Source organism: Mirounga angustirostris, unplaced genomic scaffold (genome assembly GCF_029215605.1).
Source record: "Mirounga angustirostris isolate CCGP_5_RB_7025 unplaced genomic scaffold, mMirAng1.0.hap1 SCAF_4, whole genome shotgun sequence".
NCBI classification, from domain to species: Eukaryota; Metazoa; Chordata; class Mammalia; order Carnivora; family Phocidae; genus Mirounga; species Mirounga angustirostris.
In genome coordinates, this window is record NW_026991712.1 from 157,522,980 (window position 1) to 157,544,257 (window position 21,278).

General features: G+C 35.8%; 1 protein-coding gene across 7 annotated transcripts in view; it reads left to right on the top strand.

The window, feature by feature from the left end:
• Positions 1 to 21,278, top strand: part of FOXJ3 (forkhead box J3) — a 145,913-nt gene that overhangs the window by 64,499 nt on the left and 60,136 nt on the right. For all 7 annotated transcript variants that reach the window (XM_054512936.2, XM_045897944.3, XM_045897942.2 and 4 more), the window contains one exon: positions 18,575 to 18,658. In XM_054512936.2, coding sequence (XP_054368911.1) covers positions 18,575 to 18,658 — 84 coding nt within the window. The remainder of the gene's footprint in view (positions 1 to 18,574; positions 18,659 to 21,278) is intronic.

Genomic DNA, 21,278 nt, shown 5'->3' on the forward strand with positions numbered 1-21,278 from the left:
GTAGATTTTTGACCGGGGTGGGGGGTGTCAGTGCCCCCAAGCATGTTCTTGGGTCAACTGTACTCTCTCTTTATATCTGACTTCTTTCACCGTGATGCATCGATGCTATTGCATATATCAGTTGTTTCTTATTATTGCTAAGTAGTATTCCATTTATTCATTGATCTGTTGATGGACATTTGGGTTGTTTTAATTTGGGGACTGTTAGGAGCAGGCTACTAAGAAATTCTCGTACAAGTTTTCTATGGACATATGCCTTCATTTTTCTAGAATAACACAGTATTCGCTCTGTCAAAGGGTAAGTGGAAGATTAACTTTATAAGAAACTGCCAAATCTTTTTGCAAAGTAGTTGTGTATTTTAAATTTCCGATAGCAATGCATGAGAATTCGAATTTCTCCACATCTTGGCCAACAGATGGTCTCACCTATCTTTGATTAAGTCATTTTAGTGGGTATGGAGTGGTATCTCATGTTTTTATCTAGAATTTTCCATGTTGAGCATCTTTCCATGTACTTATTGGTCATTTGTATATCCTATCTTCTGGAGGTTCTTGTAAAGTCTTTTGCTCTTTTTTTCTTTTTAAAATTTGGTTGTCAAAATTATTACTGAGTTGTAAATTTTTTTTTTAATGAACCCAACAGGCTTTTCTTTCTTTCCTTTTTTTTTTTTTTTTTTGATTGAGAGCGCATGAGTGGAGTTAGGAGAGAGGGAGAGAATCTTAAGCAGGCTCCTCACTCAGCGTGGAACCTGATGCAGGGCTCAATTTCAATGATGCTGAGATCATGACCTGAGCCAAAAGCAAAAGTTGGATGCTTAATTGACTGAGCCACCCAGATGCCCTGTAGGTTTTTAAAAAATATATTCTGGATATGTTTTTTCTTAGATTTATAGTATATAAATACTTTTTCAGACTGTGGTTTGCCTTTTTTTTTAAATAATAGTATCTTTTTTTCACATTTTTATATCTTCTTTTTGCTGAATGTAATAATTTCTATTAATAGGTACTCAACACATTTTATTTTTTTTTTTTTTTTTTTTTTTTTTTTTATTTTTTATTTTTTAAAGATTTTGTTTATTTATTTGACAGAGAGAGACACAGCGAGAGAGGGAACACAAACAGGGGGAGTGGGAGAGGGAGAAGCAGGCTCCCCGCAGAGCAGGGAGCCCGATGCGGGACTCGATCCCAGGACCCTGGGATCATGACCTGAGCTGAAGGCAGTCGCTTAACCAACTGAGCCACCCAGGCGCCCAGTACTCAACACATTTTAGTTTCAGAGGTAGAGTTTAGTGATTCATCAGTTGCATATAACACCCAGTGCTCCTTATATTATGTGCCCTCTTTAATGCCCCTCTCCCAATTATCCCTTCACCCCCACCTACCTCCCCTCCAGCAGCCCACTGTTTGTTTTCTAGAGTTCAGCATCTCTTATGGTTTGCCTCTCTGTTTTTATCTTATTTTTCCTTCCCTTCCCCTATGTTCATCTGTTTTGTTTCTTAAATTCCACATATGAGTGAAATCATATGGTATGTGTCTTTCTCTGATTGACTTACTTTGCTTAGCATAATACCCTCTAGTTCTATCTACGTTGTTGTAAATGGCAAGATTTCATTCTTTTTGATGGCTGAGTAATATTCCACTGTGTGTGTGTGTGTGTGTGTGTACACACACATGTGTACACACACCACATCTTCTTTATCCATTCATCTGTTGATGGGCATCTGGGCTCTTTCCATATTTGGCTGTTGTAGACATTGCTGCTTAAACACTGGGGTGCACGTGCCCCTTCAAAGATATTTACTGACTTATTTTTTTAAAGATTTTATTTATTTATTTGACAGAGACACAGCGAGAGAGGGAACACAAGCAGGGGGAGTGGGAGAGGGAGAAGCAAGCTTCCCGCAGAGCAGGGAGCCCAATGCCAGACTTGATCCCAGAACCCTAGGATCCTGACCTGAACCGAAGGCAGACACTTAATGACTGAGCCACCCAGGCACCCCTAATGATTAGTAACTTTGTTTCCCGTCCAGGAAATCAGCCAAGGTCATAAAGATTTTCTCCTCTCTTTTCTTCTGTAGATCTTATAGTTTTATATATTTTTATTTTTTATTTAAAAATTTTTAAAGTAATCTCTATGCCCATCATGGGACTTGAACTCAGGACCCCAAGATCAAGAGTTGCACAGTCTACCGACTGAGCCAGCAAGGTGCAACAGATTTTATAGTTTCAGATTTCACATTTAGGTCTGTGTGACCTAAATGTAAAATGTAAAGTAATTTCAAATTAATATTTTTGCATACACAGCCTTCCTTTTGCATTGTTCTTTTATCTTTATGAAATGTTGTTCTTAAAATATTCTTTGTTTTGAAGCTTACTTTTTCTTCTTCTAATATAGCCACTACAGCTTTAAGTAGCTTCATGATATAGATCTAGTATTTTGCTTTTAGTCTTATACATGCTTTTATATTTATCTATCTATCTATTTATTTATTTATTTTTAAAGATTTTATTTATTTATTTGGGAGAGAGCAAGCACATGAGAAGGGGGAGGGTCAGAGGGAGAAGCAGACTCCCTGCCGAGCAGGGAGCCCGATGCGGGACTCGATCCCGGGACTCCAGGATCATGACCCGAGCCGAAGGCAGTCGCTTAACCAACTGAGCCACCCGGGCGCCCAACATGCTTTTATATTTAAAGTATGTCTCTTATAAACAGCATATAGCCATTGACTCTTGCTTTTTAAATTCAATCTAACAATCTCTGCCTTCTAATTGGGGTGCTTAGTCCATATTTAATATGATTATTCATATGGTTACAACTTGTTTTTCTTTTGTTCCTTTGTTCATTTCTGCAACCTTTGGGGTTAATCAAATAGTTTAAAGTACTTTTATTTCCTCTATTGACTTCTTAGCTGTGATCCTTTTATTTTTAAGTAGTCATTCTAGAGCTTAATATGTAATATTAACTTATCAAAGTTTATTTAGAGGTAATGTACCACCTTTCACTTCATATTTCACACTTCTACCACTTACTGCTTACCTTTTTCCACCGATTTCACAAATGTAATAATCTTACAACAGTATAATTCTTTTTATCTACCCATCCCTTTCTTTGTGCTGTTGTCATATATATACTTCTGTTTATACCACAAATCTCACCTTAGGATTGTTTTCCTTTAGATAGTTGTGTTTTAAGGAAATTATGTTGAAGAATATGTTTTCCTAATGATTTACCTTTTCCAGTGTTCTTTTCTATAAATCTAAGTTTCAAACTGATAACTTTCCCCTTTAGCCCCTAAAGAATGTTTCCTTTGGCATTTCTTATAGTGCAGGTCTATAGAAAACAAATTTTGTTGGCTCTTACTTATCTGAAAAGGTTTTTATTTCATCTTTTGAATACTTTTTCTGGATATGGAATCTTGAGTTTGCAGGGTTTTCCCCCACCTTTCAGAACTTTGAAGATGTTCTTTTGTCCTTGGCCTCCATTATTTCTGGTGAAAAGTCAGGTGTCCTTTATGTTTATTCCCCTGTACTTAGAGTAGAACGGTCTTATCTATGGATTTGCTTTCAACAGTTTCAGTTACCCGTGGTCAACTGTGGTCTCAAAGCAGATGATCTTCTTCTGACATACTGTCAGAAGGTCAGTAGCCTCACGCTGTGTCACAATGCTTACATCATTCATCTCACGGCATTTCATCACATAGGCATTTTATGATCTCACAAGCATTTTATCTCTCACATCATCACAGGAAGAAGGGTGAGTACAATAAGATATTTTGAGAGAGAGAGACTACATTCACATAACTTTTTTAATAGTATGTTATTGTTCTATTTTATGAGTTTGTTGTTAATCTCTTATTATGCCTAATATTTAAATTAAGCTTTATCATAGGTATGTGTATATAGGAAAAAACATACTATGCATAGGGTTTGGTACTATCCACAGTTTCAGTCATCCACTGTGGGGTCTTAGAATGTATGTCCTGTGGATAAGGAGGACTGTTATAATGTGCCCCCTTGCTCCCTCTCTCCCTCTTTTGTGGTTTCCAAGATTTTTCTCTTTATTTTTAGATTGAAGGAGTTTGTGCCTCAGTGTAGTTTTCTTTGTATTCATTCTGCTTGGGATTTGCTAGTCTCCTAGGATCTACAAGGAGAGGTTTTCATCCAAATTTGGGATATTTTGGTCAATAGTTCTTTTAAAAAAATTAGGGTTCCATTTTCTCTCTTCCTAGCGTCCATTTAAAATACAGACTGACATTGTTTCACAGGTCATTGAGGTTTTAATTTTACTTTTTTTTTTCCTCTTTATTCCTCATATTAGGTAATTTTTACTGATCTGTCTCTAAGATTTCTCTTTCACTCTATCCTATCTGTTGTTAAGCATGTTTGGTGAACTTTTTATTCCAGTTATTGGATTTTTTTTTTTTTTTTTTTTAAGATTTTATTTCTTTATTTGAGAGAGAGACACAGCGAGAGAGGGAACACAAGCAAGGGGAGTGGGAGAGGGAGAAGCAGGCTTCCTGCTGAGCAGGGAGCCCAATGCGGGGCTCGATCCCAGGACCCTGGGACCATGACCTGAGCCGAAGGCAGACGCTTAACCGACTGAGCCACCCAGGTGCCCCTGGTTATTGGATTTTTTATTTGTAGAATTTCCATTGGTCTTTTTTTTGTGTGTTAAGAGATAATTGGTGAAATGAGTTCAACCAAGTGCTCTGATGCTGGAACATTAGGGACGTTTTTGTTGGTCCCAGCCAGTTCCTGGACATGAGATATGCCCAGGAGCCTCTGCTTCACTGTGGGTTTTTTTTTTTTTTTAATAATAAGAAGGTATATAGTACTGTCCTGATCTGTATAGGGTTTAGGAAGCCCAGGAACCTAATTCTCTCTCTTTTTTTTTAATATTTTATTTATTTGAAAGAGAATATGACCACGAGAGAAAGAGAGCATGAGTGGGGGTGGGGAGGGGCAGAGGGAGAGGGAGAAGCAGGCTCCCCGCTGAGTAGGGACCCGCGCCCCCCCGCCCCCCCCCCCCACACACAATGTGGGACTTGATCCCAAGACCCCAGGATCATGACCTGAGCTGCAGGCAAATACTTAACTGACTGAGCCACCCAGGCGCCCCGAACCCAATTCATTCTTTCATCTGATTCCTTATATCATCATTAATGTTTTGAGATCCTGGGTTTTTGTATTTACAACAGTTATTAGAAGAAATGAGATTTTTAAGAAATAAATTTACTCATTTTAATTAAGACAAGTTGGATTACTATGTCATCTCTAACTGGTCTCCTTCCTCTAATCTGTTTCCTTTTGCTCTATCTTCTACAGTGCTGCCTTTAGGTATGATACACAAAACCACAAACCTGTCTCTCTTGACACATTTTCATTTCTAGTCCCTAACTTCATGCCCTAAACTATATATTCAAGCTGTACTGCATTATTTTTCTTGCATTTATGATGCAGTTTTATATCTTCTTAATTTTGAAGATCTTCATTGTATTTACAATAGTTTTATATCTTACTCATCCTTTGGTGGCCAGCTCAAATGTCAGTATTACTCTGAAAGTTGTTAACAGTCCTTTTTCTCCCTCCTTCACCTTTTCTTTTTCCCTATTTTTACCTCTCTTTTTTTTGTTACCATAGCTCTTTGAGCGTACCACTGTTACAGTTCTTGAATGATGTAGCCATCTGTGCTTTGATCTGTTCTAATCTCTTGTGAGTTTTTGTTGACCAAGATTGGGTCTTTGAGGGGCACCTGGCTGGCTCAGTTGGAGGAACATGTGACTCTTGATTTTGGGGTCATGAGTTCAAGTCCCACATTGGGTGTGAAGATTGCTTAAGTAAATAAAACTTAAAAAAAAAAAAAAAAAGGGCGTCTGGGTGGCTCAGATGGTTAAGTGTCTGCCTTTGGCTCAGGTCATGATCCCAGGGTCCTGGGATCGAGTTCCGCATCGGGCTCCCTGCTAGGCGGGGAGCCTGCTTCTCCCTCTGCCTCTGCCACTCTCTCTCTCTCTCTGATTCTCATGAGTAAATAAATAAAATAAAACCTTAAAAAAAAAAAAGATTGGGTCTTTGACATCTTCATACCCCCCCCATAGCACCTAGCATAGTATCTGTACATAGTAGATACCTAAATGTTTATCATAAGAATGATGTTTGTCTTTTCCTAGTTAAGTAGCTGTTTTTTGGTGTTTTTTTTTTTTTTTTTAAAGATTTACCTATTTTGAGAGAGAGATTGAGAGTGCCTGCGAGGAGCAGGAGGAGGGGTAGAAGGAAAGAATCTTAAGCAGGTTCCCTGCTGAGCGTGGAGCCTGGAAGCAGGACCCAATCTCCCCACCCTGAGATAATATGTTTTTTATCTGTTCATCAGTTGATGGGCATTTGGGTTGTTTCCATTTTGGCTATTATGAAAACTCTGTTGTGATCATTTTTGTACAAGCTTTTGTATGAACATAATATTTTCATTTTTGTAGGAGTGGAATTGCTGAGTCATATGTTTAATCTTTTGAGGAACTGCCTACTTTTCCATAGGAGTACACTATTTTACATTCTTACAGTTATGAGGCTTCCAGTTTTTCTTCACACCCTTGCCAGCCCCTTTTATTGTGTCTTTTTGATTATAGCCATCCCAGTGGGTGTGCAGTAGTGTCTCATTCTGTTACGAGTTTGATTTACATTGCTCTAATGGGAAACAATGATCATTTTTTCATGTATTGGCTATTTGTATATCTCTTTTGGAGAAATGTCTATTCAGATCCTTTGGCCATTTTTTAATCAGGTTGTCTTTTTAATAGTGAGCTTTATGTGTTCTTTATATATTTTAGATACAAGTTCTGTATCATGTTTTGTGGATTTCCTTCCCTTCTGCAGGCTGTTTTCTCACTTTCTTGATTGTATCTATTTATAAAACACAGGTTTTATATTTTGATAGATTTATCAATTTTTCTCTAGTTGCTTGTGCTTTTGGTGTCATATCTAAGAAGTCATTGACTAATTCAAGGTCATGAAGATTTACACTTTTTAAAAGAGTTTTATAGTTTTAGCCTTTACATGTAGGTCTCTGATCCACTTTGGATTATTTTTTATGTATGGTGTTAAGAGGCCCAATTTCATATTTTCGCATGTGAATATCCAGTTTTGCCAGGACCATTTGTTGAAAAGACTATTCAGTGTTTTAGCTCAGTCTGTGAAAAACTATTTGACCATAAAATAGACTTATTGGGGCACCTGGGTGGCTCAGTTAAGCGTCTGCCTACGGCTCAGGTCATGATCCCAGGGTCCTGGGATCGAGCCCAGCATCGGGCTCCCTGCTCCGTGGGAAGCCTGCTTCTCCCTCTCCCACTCCCCCTGCTTGTGTTCCCTCTTTCACTTTCCCTCTTTCTGTCAAATAAATTAATAAAATCTTTAAAGTATATATATATACTTATTTTATTTCTAGACTCTTAATTCAAATTACCATAATTTCATAGTAAATTTTAAAATTAGGCGATGTCAATCTTCCAACTTTGTTCTTCTTTTTCAAGATTGTTTTGACTATTCTAGGTCAAATACATATTTATTTTAGGATCAGCTTGTCAGTTTTACAAATAAACTGACTGCAATTTTGATAGGGATTGCATTGAATTAGAGATTACTTTGGGGCATATTGCCATCTTAACAATATTAAGTCTTCCAGTCCGTGAGCACAGGATGTCTTTACATCCTTTATTCCTTTTAACTTAAGGAGTAAAATGCTGGGTATGTATAAAAGCAAGTAGAGCTGCAGTATCTTAAGTCCTATGTAGCTCTGGATGTTCTGAATTTTTCATTATTTTAATAATTTAAGTCTGTCTTCAAATAAGACATTTATTGGAATTAAGTTTGGCAGTCATTTGTTATTTATATAAAAAATATATATATTAAATATATATTATAACTTCATGCTAGTTGTAAAGTTTGGCTCTGGAGATATAAGGATGAGTACAAGATCACTACCATTAAAATTTCTGGTCTAGGGAGGAAATCACTTATAAAGAGAATTTCATAAAATATATTAGGTTCAGAAATAAAGATTTTTTTGAAAGTTGTTGACCCCAGTCTTCACTGTGTAAAAGATTTCACTACATAAAAAAGTGATTATAAATTGTGTATTAGCACTTTTTACAGTGTTGCCTAGTTGTGATAGCTTATGGAGAAGTTAAAAAAATAAGTAAAGGCTCTTAAGACTTTGAGTTCTGGATGGGTTAGTATCAATAATATATTTTTAATGAATTTTCAGCATTTATGAATTAATTACAAGAAAACTTAGAATCAGCATGCCACATAAATATTGAAGGAAATAAATAGCATTCAAGTGAAGCAAAAGAAAAATTAAAAAAAAAAATTCTCTTCAGCTATCTGGACTCATCTCTTACCAAGTCTTTTTTTTTTTTTTAACCTAGTCAAATGAACAGATTCTTTAATTTCTTATTCATTCTCATAGATCTGTGACTTTAGCACCAGAATTCTCTGTGTGGTTTATGCCATGGCTTCATTTGGGAGTTCTTTGGAAGCCTGGAAACTCCCTCTCAGAATATTTTTAAATGCTTAAGCTAGAATATACAGGATTAAAAAGATAAGCAGTTATATTAAAATAGTTATAAAATATAACAAATTTATGATACAATAATCTACATGCTTCCTTAGTAACATTAAGTAACAAAATTGAATATGGTAGCATATTATTTTTGAATGTGTAGCATGTTAAATAACAAAAGTAGAAATGAGTAATGAGTAGTAATGACTGACATTTTGAGACAGAACTATTAATGTGACAGGAATTAATCTGATTTTTAGATATTCCTAATATCGTCATTTGTTCCTTACATTCATAATGGAAGGAAATGCTCAATTTCATGAAGTCCCTGAATCCTGCATAGACCCTCTAGGAGTTCATGAATGCCAGGTTAAAAAATGCTAATTGAGCTATTTCCTCTGCCTAAAATTTTTTTCCCCCCTTTTCCTTCTACCACATCTGAGCTTGATTATCCTGAGTTTCAGCTCAGTTGTCTCACTTAGCACTTGCTGATTATTTACTTGCCTTTTATGTGCTATAGTCATTATTCTAGGTATTTGGAATACATAAGGAAACAAAACAGACAAAAATTCATGCCCATAAGGAACTTAGAGCCTTATGGGAGAATAACAGTAAACAAATACATAAATCATATGGAATTATATAGAATGTTAGATAATTAAAAATGTTGTAGAAAAATATGGAGTACTATAAAGTGGATTCAGTGTGGATTGCCATTTTCAAAAGAGTAATAAGGTAAGCCCATTGGGAAAGTGACTTTTGAGCAAGGACATGAAAGTGGTGAGAGTTAACTATACAGGTATCTTTTTGTCCCCCTTCACATCAGTTGAGGACTGAGACTTCCGTTTTATTTGTATTCCTAGTGTTAGCATTGTGAGTAACATGATCAACCCTTCATTAACTGTCATTAAGAGAAAGGTTGTTTACCTTTCTGGTATCTGCCCATAGTTTGAGAAATTTAGCCAGTTTGTGTGATTTCAACATGTGTCATTTTCCTAGTGGTGGGTTAGGTAAATATTCAGGTTATGTCCAGGTAATAGCTTGTTCTTATATTTACTTTCTGATATTAAGCTTCACTAAATATATTTTGGCTGTTATTATTAATCTTTTGTCTTTTCTTGTGCAAAGTAGGAATAAAACAAATGTTAAGTGAAAAGATAAGGGGCACCTGGGTGGCTCAGTCTGTTAAGCATTGACTCTTGATTTCAGCTCAGGTCCTGATGAGATCGAGCCCCGTGTCAGGCTCCACGTTCAGTGGGAATCTACTTTTCCCTCTCCCTCCCCCTGCTTGTGTGCTCATGCTCTCTCTCTAAAATAAAGTAAAAAAAAAAAAAATTTTTTTTTAGAGTTTAACTTTTGTAGGCACAACTCTCTTTGGCAATCAAATAAAAGTTGTAATAGAAAAGCCCTTAAAGGGCGCCTAGGTGGCTCAGTTGGTTAAGCGACTTCCTTTGGCTCAGGTCATGATCCTGGAGTCCCGGGATCGAGTCCCGCATTGGGCTCCCTGTTCAGTGGGGAGTCTGCTTCTCCCTCTGACCCTTCCCCCTCTCATGCTCTCTCTCTCCCCCAAATAAATAAATAAAAAATATTAAAAAAAAGAAAAGCCCTTAAAATTCAAGATTTGCCAAATATTATTGTGCTTCTCTCTTAAATAGAAATTGTAGGAGCTGAAGAGTATTAGAAAATTAATACAAAACAATATGTGATCAAATACTGGAGGAGGAAATACTTCATATATATTTTATTTAATCCTTGTTATATCATCAGGGTCCATTGGATCCAGTTCCGTTTTCGAGTATCTATTTTGAGCAGTCTAATTTGTAAAGACGATTATTTTATTACTTTTATTTCTTCGAAATCTTCTAAAGAACAAATAAGAAAGTTATATTTTTAAAAAAGAATAAAACTTATTCTATCTTGCAATTACCATGTGATTCTTTTATAAATGTAACATGCATTATGGGATTTTATTGATCTTGTTTTTCTTAAATCTTGCAATGATTATGTCACCTTATTTCATCATTGCCCATCAGTTTTTCTCCATCATGCCCAAATATTAAAATCACAAGACTACAAAAGAATGATTGAATGATCTAGAAGGATGATGTAGTAATGAAGTCATCATGGTTATACTTCAATTTTCTTATTACTATGTTGCCCGCTTTCAAGAATGTATAATAAAAGTCTATAGAAGCCATTTAAAATTTTTTTTTTCTTGGGGCGCCTGGGTGGCTCAGTCGTTAAGCGTCTGCCTTCGGCTCAGGTCATGATCCCAGGGTCCTGGGATCCAGCCCCGCATCGGGTGCCCTGCTCGGCGGAAAGCCTGCTTCTCCCTCTCCCACTCCCCCTGCTTGTGTTCCCTGTCTTGCTCTGTCTCTGTCAAATAAATAAACAAAATCTTTAAAAAAAAAAAAAAATTTTTTTTTCTTTTAACTTTCACTGAATAAAGTTGAGAGTTTAGGGTTTTTTCCTGTCCATAAGGACAAAGATGAAAATTGACAAAGGAAAATGGTTTACTTTTATCTGTAGAATCCCAGAAAATGAATACAAAGACAGCAGCACTTTAGACTCAAATTGTCATGTTGATAATCATCATCTAATGATATCTTAATCTTCCCAAATTCAAGAAATACTGAGTTACTGATACATTTCTAAGGACAAAAAGATAAATGTAATATTCTCATCCCTTTAGTCATTCAAGAAGAAGGTCTTCATCATATAGTATTTTGTGACTAGAATCAAAATCATCCTGTTTTTTCTGGAAAGTCTTCTGACAGTATTTTTCATCTTTTATATTTCTGCACCAAAATTCACTTGATATCATAAGAGGACAAATCCTGAAACCTGATGTGTATACAAAAGAGCTTGCGAGGAAATAGATGATCCAGAAATGAAAAAGTTAATCAGGGGCGCCTGGGTGGCTCAGTTGGTTAAGCGACTGCCTTTGGCTCAGGTCACGATCCTGGAGTCCCAGGATCGAGTCCCACATTGGGCTCCCTGCTCAGCGGGGAGTCTGCCTCTCCCTCTGACCCTCCCCCTTCTCATGTGCTCTCTCTCTCTCTCAAATAAATAAATAAAATCTTTAAAAAAAAAAAAAAAAGAAAAAGTTAATCAGAGTCCTCATTCTGTTTGGGGTTTATAAACCAAATATGAGAATGTGTTTTACAATTTTGGAGCAGAGATGGGCATCCTTCACCAAAATTCTGAGCCATCAAAAATTTCAAAAGTACTGGATTTTGAAAACATAAGTGCAAGAAGAACCAGAAGTAATAATATGCTAAATCTACTAAATATATATTTGAAATCTGGAGTCAGTATTGCGTTTTGGTAGTAAAATATAAAGAACCAGAAGTAATAAAAAGTAGAACATTTTAGAGATTGGAAATTTGGAATCAGTATTTCTAAGATAGATGTTTGTTTTAGTTCTATGCATGACAGTTGAACAGTTAGTTGTATTCAGGAGATGTTGACCATTTTGGTGTATATATTTTCAAAACCAGGAAAACTTGAATATAATAAAAACAGTATGTATTGCATATGTTTTAACTTAAATTCCTATTAAAATAGTTCATAAATTTGTGTCCACTGTCCTTTTTATTATTTATCCTGTAAGTTATTTGTAAAATGACTTAACATCTCTGTCCCATGGACACTTCTTGTTTATAGTTAAATAGTAGTAACTAGATTTCCTAGTATATACTTAGTGCTAATTGTCATGATAACTCTGTGATGTAGATATGAGGAAAGTAGATCAAAGGTTTGCTAACTTTTTCAAGATTGTTGAACCAGATCTGGGGTTTGATCGGGTATGTTGATCGATTGATGTTCTCTTTAGGATACCACATGTCCTTCTAAGTATTGTTGTACTTATGTTGGAATTCAGCATGGTTCATTACTCAGGGAAAAATTCATGGAGAACTTGCCTAAAAGGGTAGGAAATGAGAGACTGGTGTCAGTATGGCTCAGGAAAGAGTTAGAGTTATCTCAGCTCTTGAATCAGGTGAACAAATGGCCCAGAGAATGGATTTAGTAGACACAAATTTCAAAACAGCCACTATATAAGTATATTGAAAGAATCAAATAATGTATATTCAAATAATGAATGAATGAACAGACAGGGAATTTCAGTACAGAGATGGGAACAATGAAAAGAACCAAATGAAAATGTAGAGCTGAAAAGAACTATAACTAAATGGATAATTCACTGAGTGGTCTTAACAGCATATCCTATAGATAGCAGAAGAAAAGACCTATGCCTCAGGAGTATCTAAAAATTATAAATGTGTGTGCCCCCCCAAAACAGAGCTGCTTGGGGCGCCTGGCTGCTTCAGTCAATAGAGCATGGGACTCTTGATCTCGACGTTGTGAGTTCAAGCTGTGCACTGGGTGGAGATTACTTAAAGATAAAATCTTAAAAAAAAAAAAAAAAATCCAAACCAAACCCCCGAAAAACTAGAACTTCAAAAAAAAAAAAAAAAAATCAAACAAAAACTGTCCGAACTAAAACAAGAAATAGATCCACAATTATAGGAAGAGATTTTAACACATTTCTCTCAGCAAATAATAGAACAGTTAGACAAATAAGTATTTAAGGATCTGAATACTACATTCATCAAAAGCAGAATATACATTCTTTGCAAAGGCACAGTAAATATTCACCAGGATAGACCACGTGCGGGGCCAGAAAACAAGTTTTAGTAGATTACTAGAGGGTGAGATTTTATAGAGTATGTTTTCTGACTAGTAGAATTAAATTAGAAATCAGTAACAAAAATGTATTTTAAAAAACCCAAATGTCTAGAAATGAAATGATACATTTCTAAAGTACCTCTGGGTTCAAAGACAAAATCATAAGGATATTAGAAAGTATTTTGAACTGACTGGTAATGAGAGCAGAATATATAAAAATCTGTGACATGCAGCGGATGTAGTGTTTAGGAAGAAGCTTACAGCTTTAAATTAGAAAAATCAGAAGGGTCTGAAATCAGTTACGTAAGCATTTACCTTAAGAAGTTAGGAAAATAAGAGCAAATTCAATCCAAAGTAAGTGGAAGGAAACAATAAAGGTAAAATTAGAAATCAATAAAATAGAAAATGAACAAACAAAAGCAATGAAACCAGAAGCTTTAATATTTAAGGAAAAAGCAATGCCAATCTTCCAGAAAGTAAAAAAAAAAAAAAAATAGTGGATGAAGGAGCAGTTTACAGCTCATATCATGAATTCAGCATCACTGTGATACCAAAGTCAGGCAAAGAAATAATAAGAAAACTTATCCAGTATCCTTTGTGAACATAGACCCAAAGATCTTTAACAAAATATTAGCAAATTAAATTCATTGATATATGAAAAGGAGAATATGTTGTGATCAAGTGGGGTTTGTCCCAGGAACGCAGTGCAGGTTAAAATTAGAAAACCAATTGATATGTATAACTCACTAAGTAGTAGAATAAAACAGAAAAATCATATCTTAAGTGTAGAAAAAAAAATTGAAACTCATCTAGCAAGCTAGGAATAAAAAGGAATTTGCTTAATTTGATTAACAAGGCATCTGTCAAAAACAATTTACATCATATTTAATGATGAGAAACTGAATGCTTCTGAGATTGAGAAAAAACAAGGATTTTTGCATTCACCGTTAGGCAACATTCTAGTAGAGGTCCAAGCCAGTGGAGTAATGCAAGAAGAAGAAAAGACATACAGGTTGAAAAATACTAAGTGAAACTGTCTTTGTTTGCAAACAACATTATTGCATATGTAGAAAATCCTAAAGAAGCTGTGGAAAAGCTCCTAGAACTAATAAGTGAGTTTAGCAAAGTCACAAGATACAAGGTCAATATAATTTTTTTAAACTACCAAGGAACCAGTGCAGGTTAACAAAAGCAATTCCATTTGCAGTAGCATGCAAAACAATGAAATACTTTAGGGATACATTTTAACAAAGTAAATGCAGACCTCTTCACTGAAAACTAAAACATTACTAAGAGGAATAAAAGAAGATCTAAGTAAATGGAGAGCTATAGCGTGTTTATTGGTTTGTGGAATAGAGAACTCATTGTCGGATGTCAGTCTTCTCCAAATCAATTTATAGGGTTAATGCAATCCCAATAAAAATCCTAGCAAACTTTTTTTTAAGAAACTGACAAGCAGGTTCTCATGTTATGTGGAAATGCAAAGGACCTAGAATTGGCAAAACAATTTTGAAGAAAACCGAAGCTGTAGGACTTGTAGTGCCTGATTTCAAGGCTTTTTATACAGCTAGAATAATCAAGACACAGTGGTATTGGTATAAGGATAGACATGTAGATCAATGGAAGAGAATAAAGTTCAGAAATAGACCCATGTATATATTCAGCTGATTTTTGATAGAGGTGCCAGTGTAATTCAGTGGGAAAAGGATATAGTCTTTCCAAGGAGCGGTGCTATATATGTGGGTGGTGGAAAATTTATATTGATCCTTACCTTATACAGACAGTTAACCCTAAGTGAGTCAGAGACCTTAACAAAAAGGTTAAGACTATTTTACGAAACATCTAGAAGAAAACGTGGGTGAAAATAGGGGCGCCTGGGTGGCTTAGTTGGTTGGACATCTGCTTTTGGCTCAGGTAATGATTCCAGAGTCCTGGGATGGAGCCCCACAGAGCCCCACATTGGGCTCCCTGCTCAGTGGGGAGCCTGCTTCTGCTCCTCCCCCCTTCTTAATGTGCCCTCACACTCACTCTGTCTCTCTGTCTTAAATAAATAAATAAAATCTTAAAAATTTAAATACATACTCCAATGAAGTTGATTTTAAAAATAAAACCACACAACAAAAAACTGTCGTTTCCTACTTGCTGCACATGAGCCTAGAGTAGTAGGTCTTACTCTGGGAAGAAATTGGATGGAATGTATGTTTGTTGGTAGACTGTATTTGGGCAGTTCAGTTTCTGTGAGAAATATTATTTAATAAGGAAGAGCAAAAGTAACTGCTTTTTAAAGGTAGCTGAAAGGGACCCTTTGTGGTAAGATACAGGACATAAAATTTACCATTTTAACCATTTTTTAAGTGTATAGTACAGTGGCACTAAAGACATTAACATTGTTGTACAACCACCACCGCCATCCATCTCCAAAACTTTTTCATCTTCCCAAACTGAAACTGTATACCCATTAAGTAGTAATTCCTTATCTTCTCATACCCCAGCTCATGGCAGCCACCATTCTACTTTCTGTGTCTATGGTTTTGACTACTCTAGGTACCTTATGTAAGTAGAATTACATAATATTTGTCTTTTCGAGATTGACTTATTTCATTTAGCATGATGTCTTCATGGTTCACTCATGTTATAGCATACATATGTCAGAATTTCTTTCCTTATATTTTTATTTATTTTTTAAAAAGATTGTTTTAGAGAGACAGTGAGCAAGCACGTGTATGCATGTGAGCTGGAGGAGGGGCAGACACAACCGACTGAGAGAGACCCAGGCACCCCAGAATTTACTTCCTGAATAATATTCCATTGAATATATGTCCCACATTTTATTTATCCATCTCTTGATGGAAATTTGGATTGCTTTATGTTTTAGCTATTGTGAATAATATTACTATGAACATAAGTATACAAATATCCATTCAAGTCCTTGCTTTTGATTCTTTTGGGTATATATGTAGAAGTGGAACTGATGGATCATATGGCAAATTCTGTGTTAATTTTTGGATGAACTGCCACTTACTTTCCATCGTGGCTGTACCGTTTTACATTCCAGTAGTGATGTACAGGGGCTCCAGTTTGTCCACATCCTTGCCAACACTTTCTGGTAATAGACCTCCTAATGGGTGTGAAATGGTATCTTGTGGTTTTGATTTGTGAAGGGAAATTTTGAGGTTATTTAATTTAAACCTGTGATTTCACAGATGAAATTCAGACAGTAGGTTAGCAAGTGCTACTTAAGGTGGAAGATTTTACAATTTCTTTTGTGAATCATTTCAGCTGTTTGTATTTGCATTTGGGCATTTAGGGTTTTGTGAGTACATCCTGAATAGTTAGGCTTATGAACAATAATTTTCTTTGTTGTTGATAGATTTGTGACAAGCCACAGCCAATCATATTTTGTGTGGAAGAACAGATACTTTTTTATAGTTTTATTAAAATGTTTAATAATAAGTCAGTCTGATGTATGGACAGTGAGCAGTTTCCCCAGATTAATATACAAATATACACCCATGAAAACAACACTAAACACTGGAATTTGTCATTTCTGTGAACAGTGGATTTTAAACTATTATCTGATGAGTGTTGGTTTTTTCTTCCTGCTTTATTTTTCAACTTGTGCAACAAGTGAGTATAAAACTTTTTTCCTCCTTTGTTTATTTTGAAACTTGCTAGCTGAACCTACTCATAAAATCACTTTTTATTTTTAGTGCTTAATTTCTGTACCATGTACATTTTACATGGTTCTTGGCAAGTTTACATCAGGTCTGGTAGACTAATTAGCTGAAACTACAGTGACTACTTTGAAAAGATATCATGGGAGAATCCTCCAGTAATGGCTGGGTGATGAAATGAGTGCTAAGTTCAGGTACTTGCATAGACCAGGATCTGGGAAGGCCTGGTATCATACCCTGTACTCTTTAACATTGTTGGCACAGTTTGTTCAAATGCTTTTCTTCCCATTTTAACAAGTGTTTATTGAGTACTTGCTATGTGTCTGACATTGTGCCTGGCACAGTGGATATAGAAATGAGTTTCTGCTGTTAAGGAACTCAGCCCAGAAAGGATATAGACCTACAAATAAGTTTATAAATGTTAAGTGCAGTCAACAGTCTAAATGTATAAAATGTATGGAGATCTTAATGGAGGGATAGAATGATGAATTCTTAAGGACAGTGGGAGGATCAGAGGTAGGATACCTTTAGATAAGATCTGAGCTAAATTTTGAAGGTGGAATGTGAGGTTGTTAGTGATAGGGTGGATATTATAGGCAGTGAGATCAGCATGTAGGGCAGGCAAAGCTGTGTGAGAAAGGACGTGGTATGCTTAAAGAACTCTAAGCAGATAATTCATATTGGACACAAGTTTGAGGATTGATGGATGAGTGCTGTATTTCCCCTCATTGTCAAATACTGCCTGAAAAGGAGCCTGGGAAGCTGAGATGCATATCTCCCTTCCTTCTTTTCTTTTCTTATTCTCTCCTTCATTCCTTGAGAGAGAGAGAGAGAGAGAGAGAGAATGAATGTGTGTGTGTGTGTAAACAAATTGAGGGAGAAGGGAAGCAAGACCTTGATTCTGGTCCTGGTTCTTATACCCTTGGTTGAACAAACCACTTCTCTTTTTGAGCTTTGGTTTCTTCATCTGTATAACAATGTGTAAACGGTATGATCTGTACTTTCCAAATATTTTTTAAAGGAGTCACAGTTTTTGAGTGCCTGGAACACAGTAGGTACTAAATATGTATTTTCAAATGAGTGGTCTGAGAACTTGTGTCTAAGAGATGATAAATAGTTAAAAAGTTGTGACAGAATAAGCAATAAAAGATTTATTTACAGACCATTGCTTCCCAGGATGCATTTATTATATAATATGTGTTCAAGCAGTTTGTCTTTATAAATTGTTTCACTTACCATTTAGATTTGTGAGGTCCCAGAGTATAGAAACTATAGTATCTTTATACATAAAACTCTATTAACCTTGAATGTCCTGTGCTGTTGTAGTTATCATATATGTCCAATTAAAAATCAGTATATATTTTAAAAGTGTGTTCAGTTGGTCACTGCACTTTACTTTGGCTGTGGCAGAAGTTCTTGGACCTCACTACTTCAGATTGTGATTTTTTTTTTCTTTTTTAATCTAGTTGTAAATGGACTTTTTTTCCTCATATAAACTACTTTTCTCAGTGCAAAGCCTAGTGTATTTTCTCATGCTACTTTTCCACTGTTGTGTCTGCAGAACATTTGCTACTGGAGCAGAGGATTATAAAAATCCATTCTTAATGGTGTAGAGTTGCTGTAATATACTGTTAATATAATTTCTTTTTTTTATCTTTAGGGGTCCTACTGGGCAATAGACACCAATCCGAAGGAAGATGCACTGCCTACTCGGCCAAAGAAGAGAGCACGATCTGTAGAACGGGTAAAAAGCTCTTTATCGCAAATTTAGTATGATAGAATTTATGTCAGCAATATAGATTTTTAAAGTTCATTTCTAATATAAGTACAACCTTAATGAAGGTAGTATTTTATTTGTTTAGCATTTCTGTTTCTTCAGAGCACTTTCAGACTCATTTTATTTGATCTTAATAACTCCTTGAGTGAGGTAAGTAGTTTAGGAATTAATTAAAAAGTTTGTTTTATAATTAGGGCACAGCTCCTGTCTAACTGAGACTTGAATCCAGATCTCTTAAATTTTAATTTGGTATTCTTTCCTGTGTATCTACAACATTGAGGACAGGTTTTATGTAACAAAGCTATCCCTTTCACTGCAGATAATCAGTCTAATTACATTGAATTTTCCTGATTGTCTTCACAATACTTTTTCCTGCTTCCAGCCATGTAGTAATTTTTATACCAAGTCCTATGTGTAAGTGTTGCTTGTAAGATCATTCTTGTGAATTTATGGTTAAAATTAATTTATAAGAATGAAAGAGAAAAGGAGCTCTAGTTGATATCCTCAGTTATTTTTTGGAATAGACTTGGTCAACACTTTGGCGGTCATCAGACATTAATTTTACCTTTCAGCTTTCCCCATTCTGTATTTTCATCATCTCAACTAAAACACATATACATACCATTCTACCCTGCTCTTCTTTAAGACTCATTTCAAACCTTAACTACATTGTGAAACTTTTCCTCACATCTTTATTTTTGTTCTTGTAGAACTTTTACAAAGTTCTTTTATAGAATTTCTCACACTTTGTAGAAATTATTTGTCTCTATATTTGTCTCCTTCGCTGGACTGTGATCCCTTAAGAGCTGAGAAAATATATTTGTATCTCCAGTGTTAGTATTTTTCACAGCTTATAGTAAGTATCAGTAAATGTTTGCAGAATAAATTAGGGCAAGGGGAATAAGATAAAAGAAACTGGGTAATCATTTGGTCAAATAAATTTGTCTTCTGCCTGTTCTTGGTAGTGAGATAAAACTTCCCGATCTCAAAGATAAGGACCTTAAGCTGGGTTTAAGTTGGGGTCAGGTAAGCTCATGAAGTATAGCAACAGTGGGATTTAGTGAGGCAGATTTATGGAGCCAGCAGAAGGAATTCAATATTCCAGTTATCAAGCTATAGAATTAGAGGTGAACTTTTAGGCCAGAACACCTTTTGGTTTTATACATACCAATGTTTAAGAAATTAAAGTTTAGGGGCGCCTGGGTGGCTCACTCGGTTAAGCATCTGCCTTCAGCTCAGGTCATGATCCCAGGGTCCTAGGATCGAGGCCCATGTCGGGCTCCCTGCTCATTGGAGAGCCTGCTTCTCCTTCTCCCTCTGCTGCTCCCCTGCTTGTGTGTTCTCTCTCTGTCAAATAAATAAACAAAATCTTAAAAAAGAAATTAAAGTTTAGTATTGGTGGGATGGTTTTCTGGTAAGTTTTAAGACTGAGATGTTGATGAGCTATGTGTGTAATGTATGTATGTAAACCATATGTAATGGTTTGAGAGGGAATGAACCTCAGTTCCTGCCCTCCAACTTCTGCCTTTTAAAGGAGACATAGCACTTGGGCTTTAATTGTGTGAAGATAACGGAGTACAAAACATTTAGCTTCTGTTGCCAGAATTTGAAGGAAGGGGAGAGCTATCCACATTGTTAACCCAGAGCATCAACAAGGATGTATATCTTGGAAGGCTGAGGAATTGTGGCCTTCTCTCCCATTTGTTCTCTTCTTCTGAAGTTCCTGGAACTTGAATTATTTTTGGAAATTTGAATTGGTAGTTGGGTCGACAACTGTGCATTTCTTTTGGATATCAGCCCTGAATTTTATGGTTACCTTGTTTCATAGTTCTTAGAGCGATCACTCTATTTTTGAGAGTCCTTTTTTTCCTGAAGACCATATTGTCCGTTTTACAGTGGAAGTTTATAGAAGTAAAGGATTCAAATTACAGAAGTATGTTTTACATACAAAGCATGTGTTCTTCAGTGTATATTTTGGACACATATTTTCTATATTTTCTACTGTTTATCTTTTTAACTTCATTTTAAGTTAAAAAGCATGTAAAAGCTTCAACAACTTACCTTTGTAGTATAGTTCCATAAAAGAGCCAGTCTTTTGTTTAATACTATTGATAATTATTTTCACCTGAGCTGTGTATTGGTTGCTCTAAAAGATAGTCTTCATACAAAGCATAATTTCTTGCTCTGACAAACTAGTTATGTCTATTTTTTCATTTAGCGGTGTTTTTGGGAGTTGAGGGGAGGTAGTAGTATTTTTATTAGAACAGTTTGTATTTTAAATGACCATTGGGTTTTATCTAAGGAAAAGCATAAGATAGTCAAATAGTGATGGTTCTGAATATGATATTTATATGTTAAAGTTTTCTCAAAAACTAAACATGGCCCATAAATTGAAACTTTTAAAAAGATTTTATTATTTATTTATTTATTTATTTGAGAGCGTGAGAGAGAGCGCGAGTGAGCAAGGGGGGAGGGACAGAGGGAGAGGCAGAGACAGAATCTTTAGCAGATTCCCTGCCCAGCGCGAGCCTCACAGGGCTCGATCTCACGACTCTTGAGATCATGACCTGAATCACCCAGGCACCCC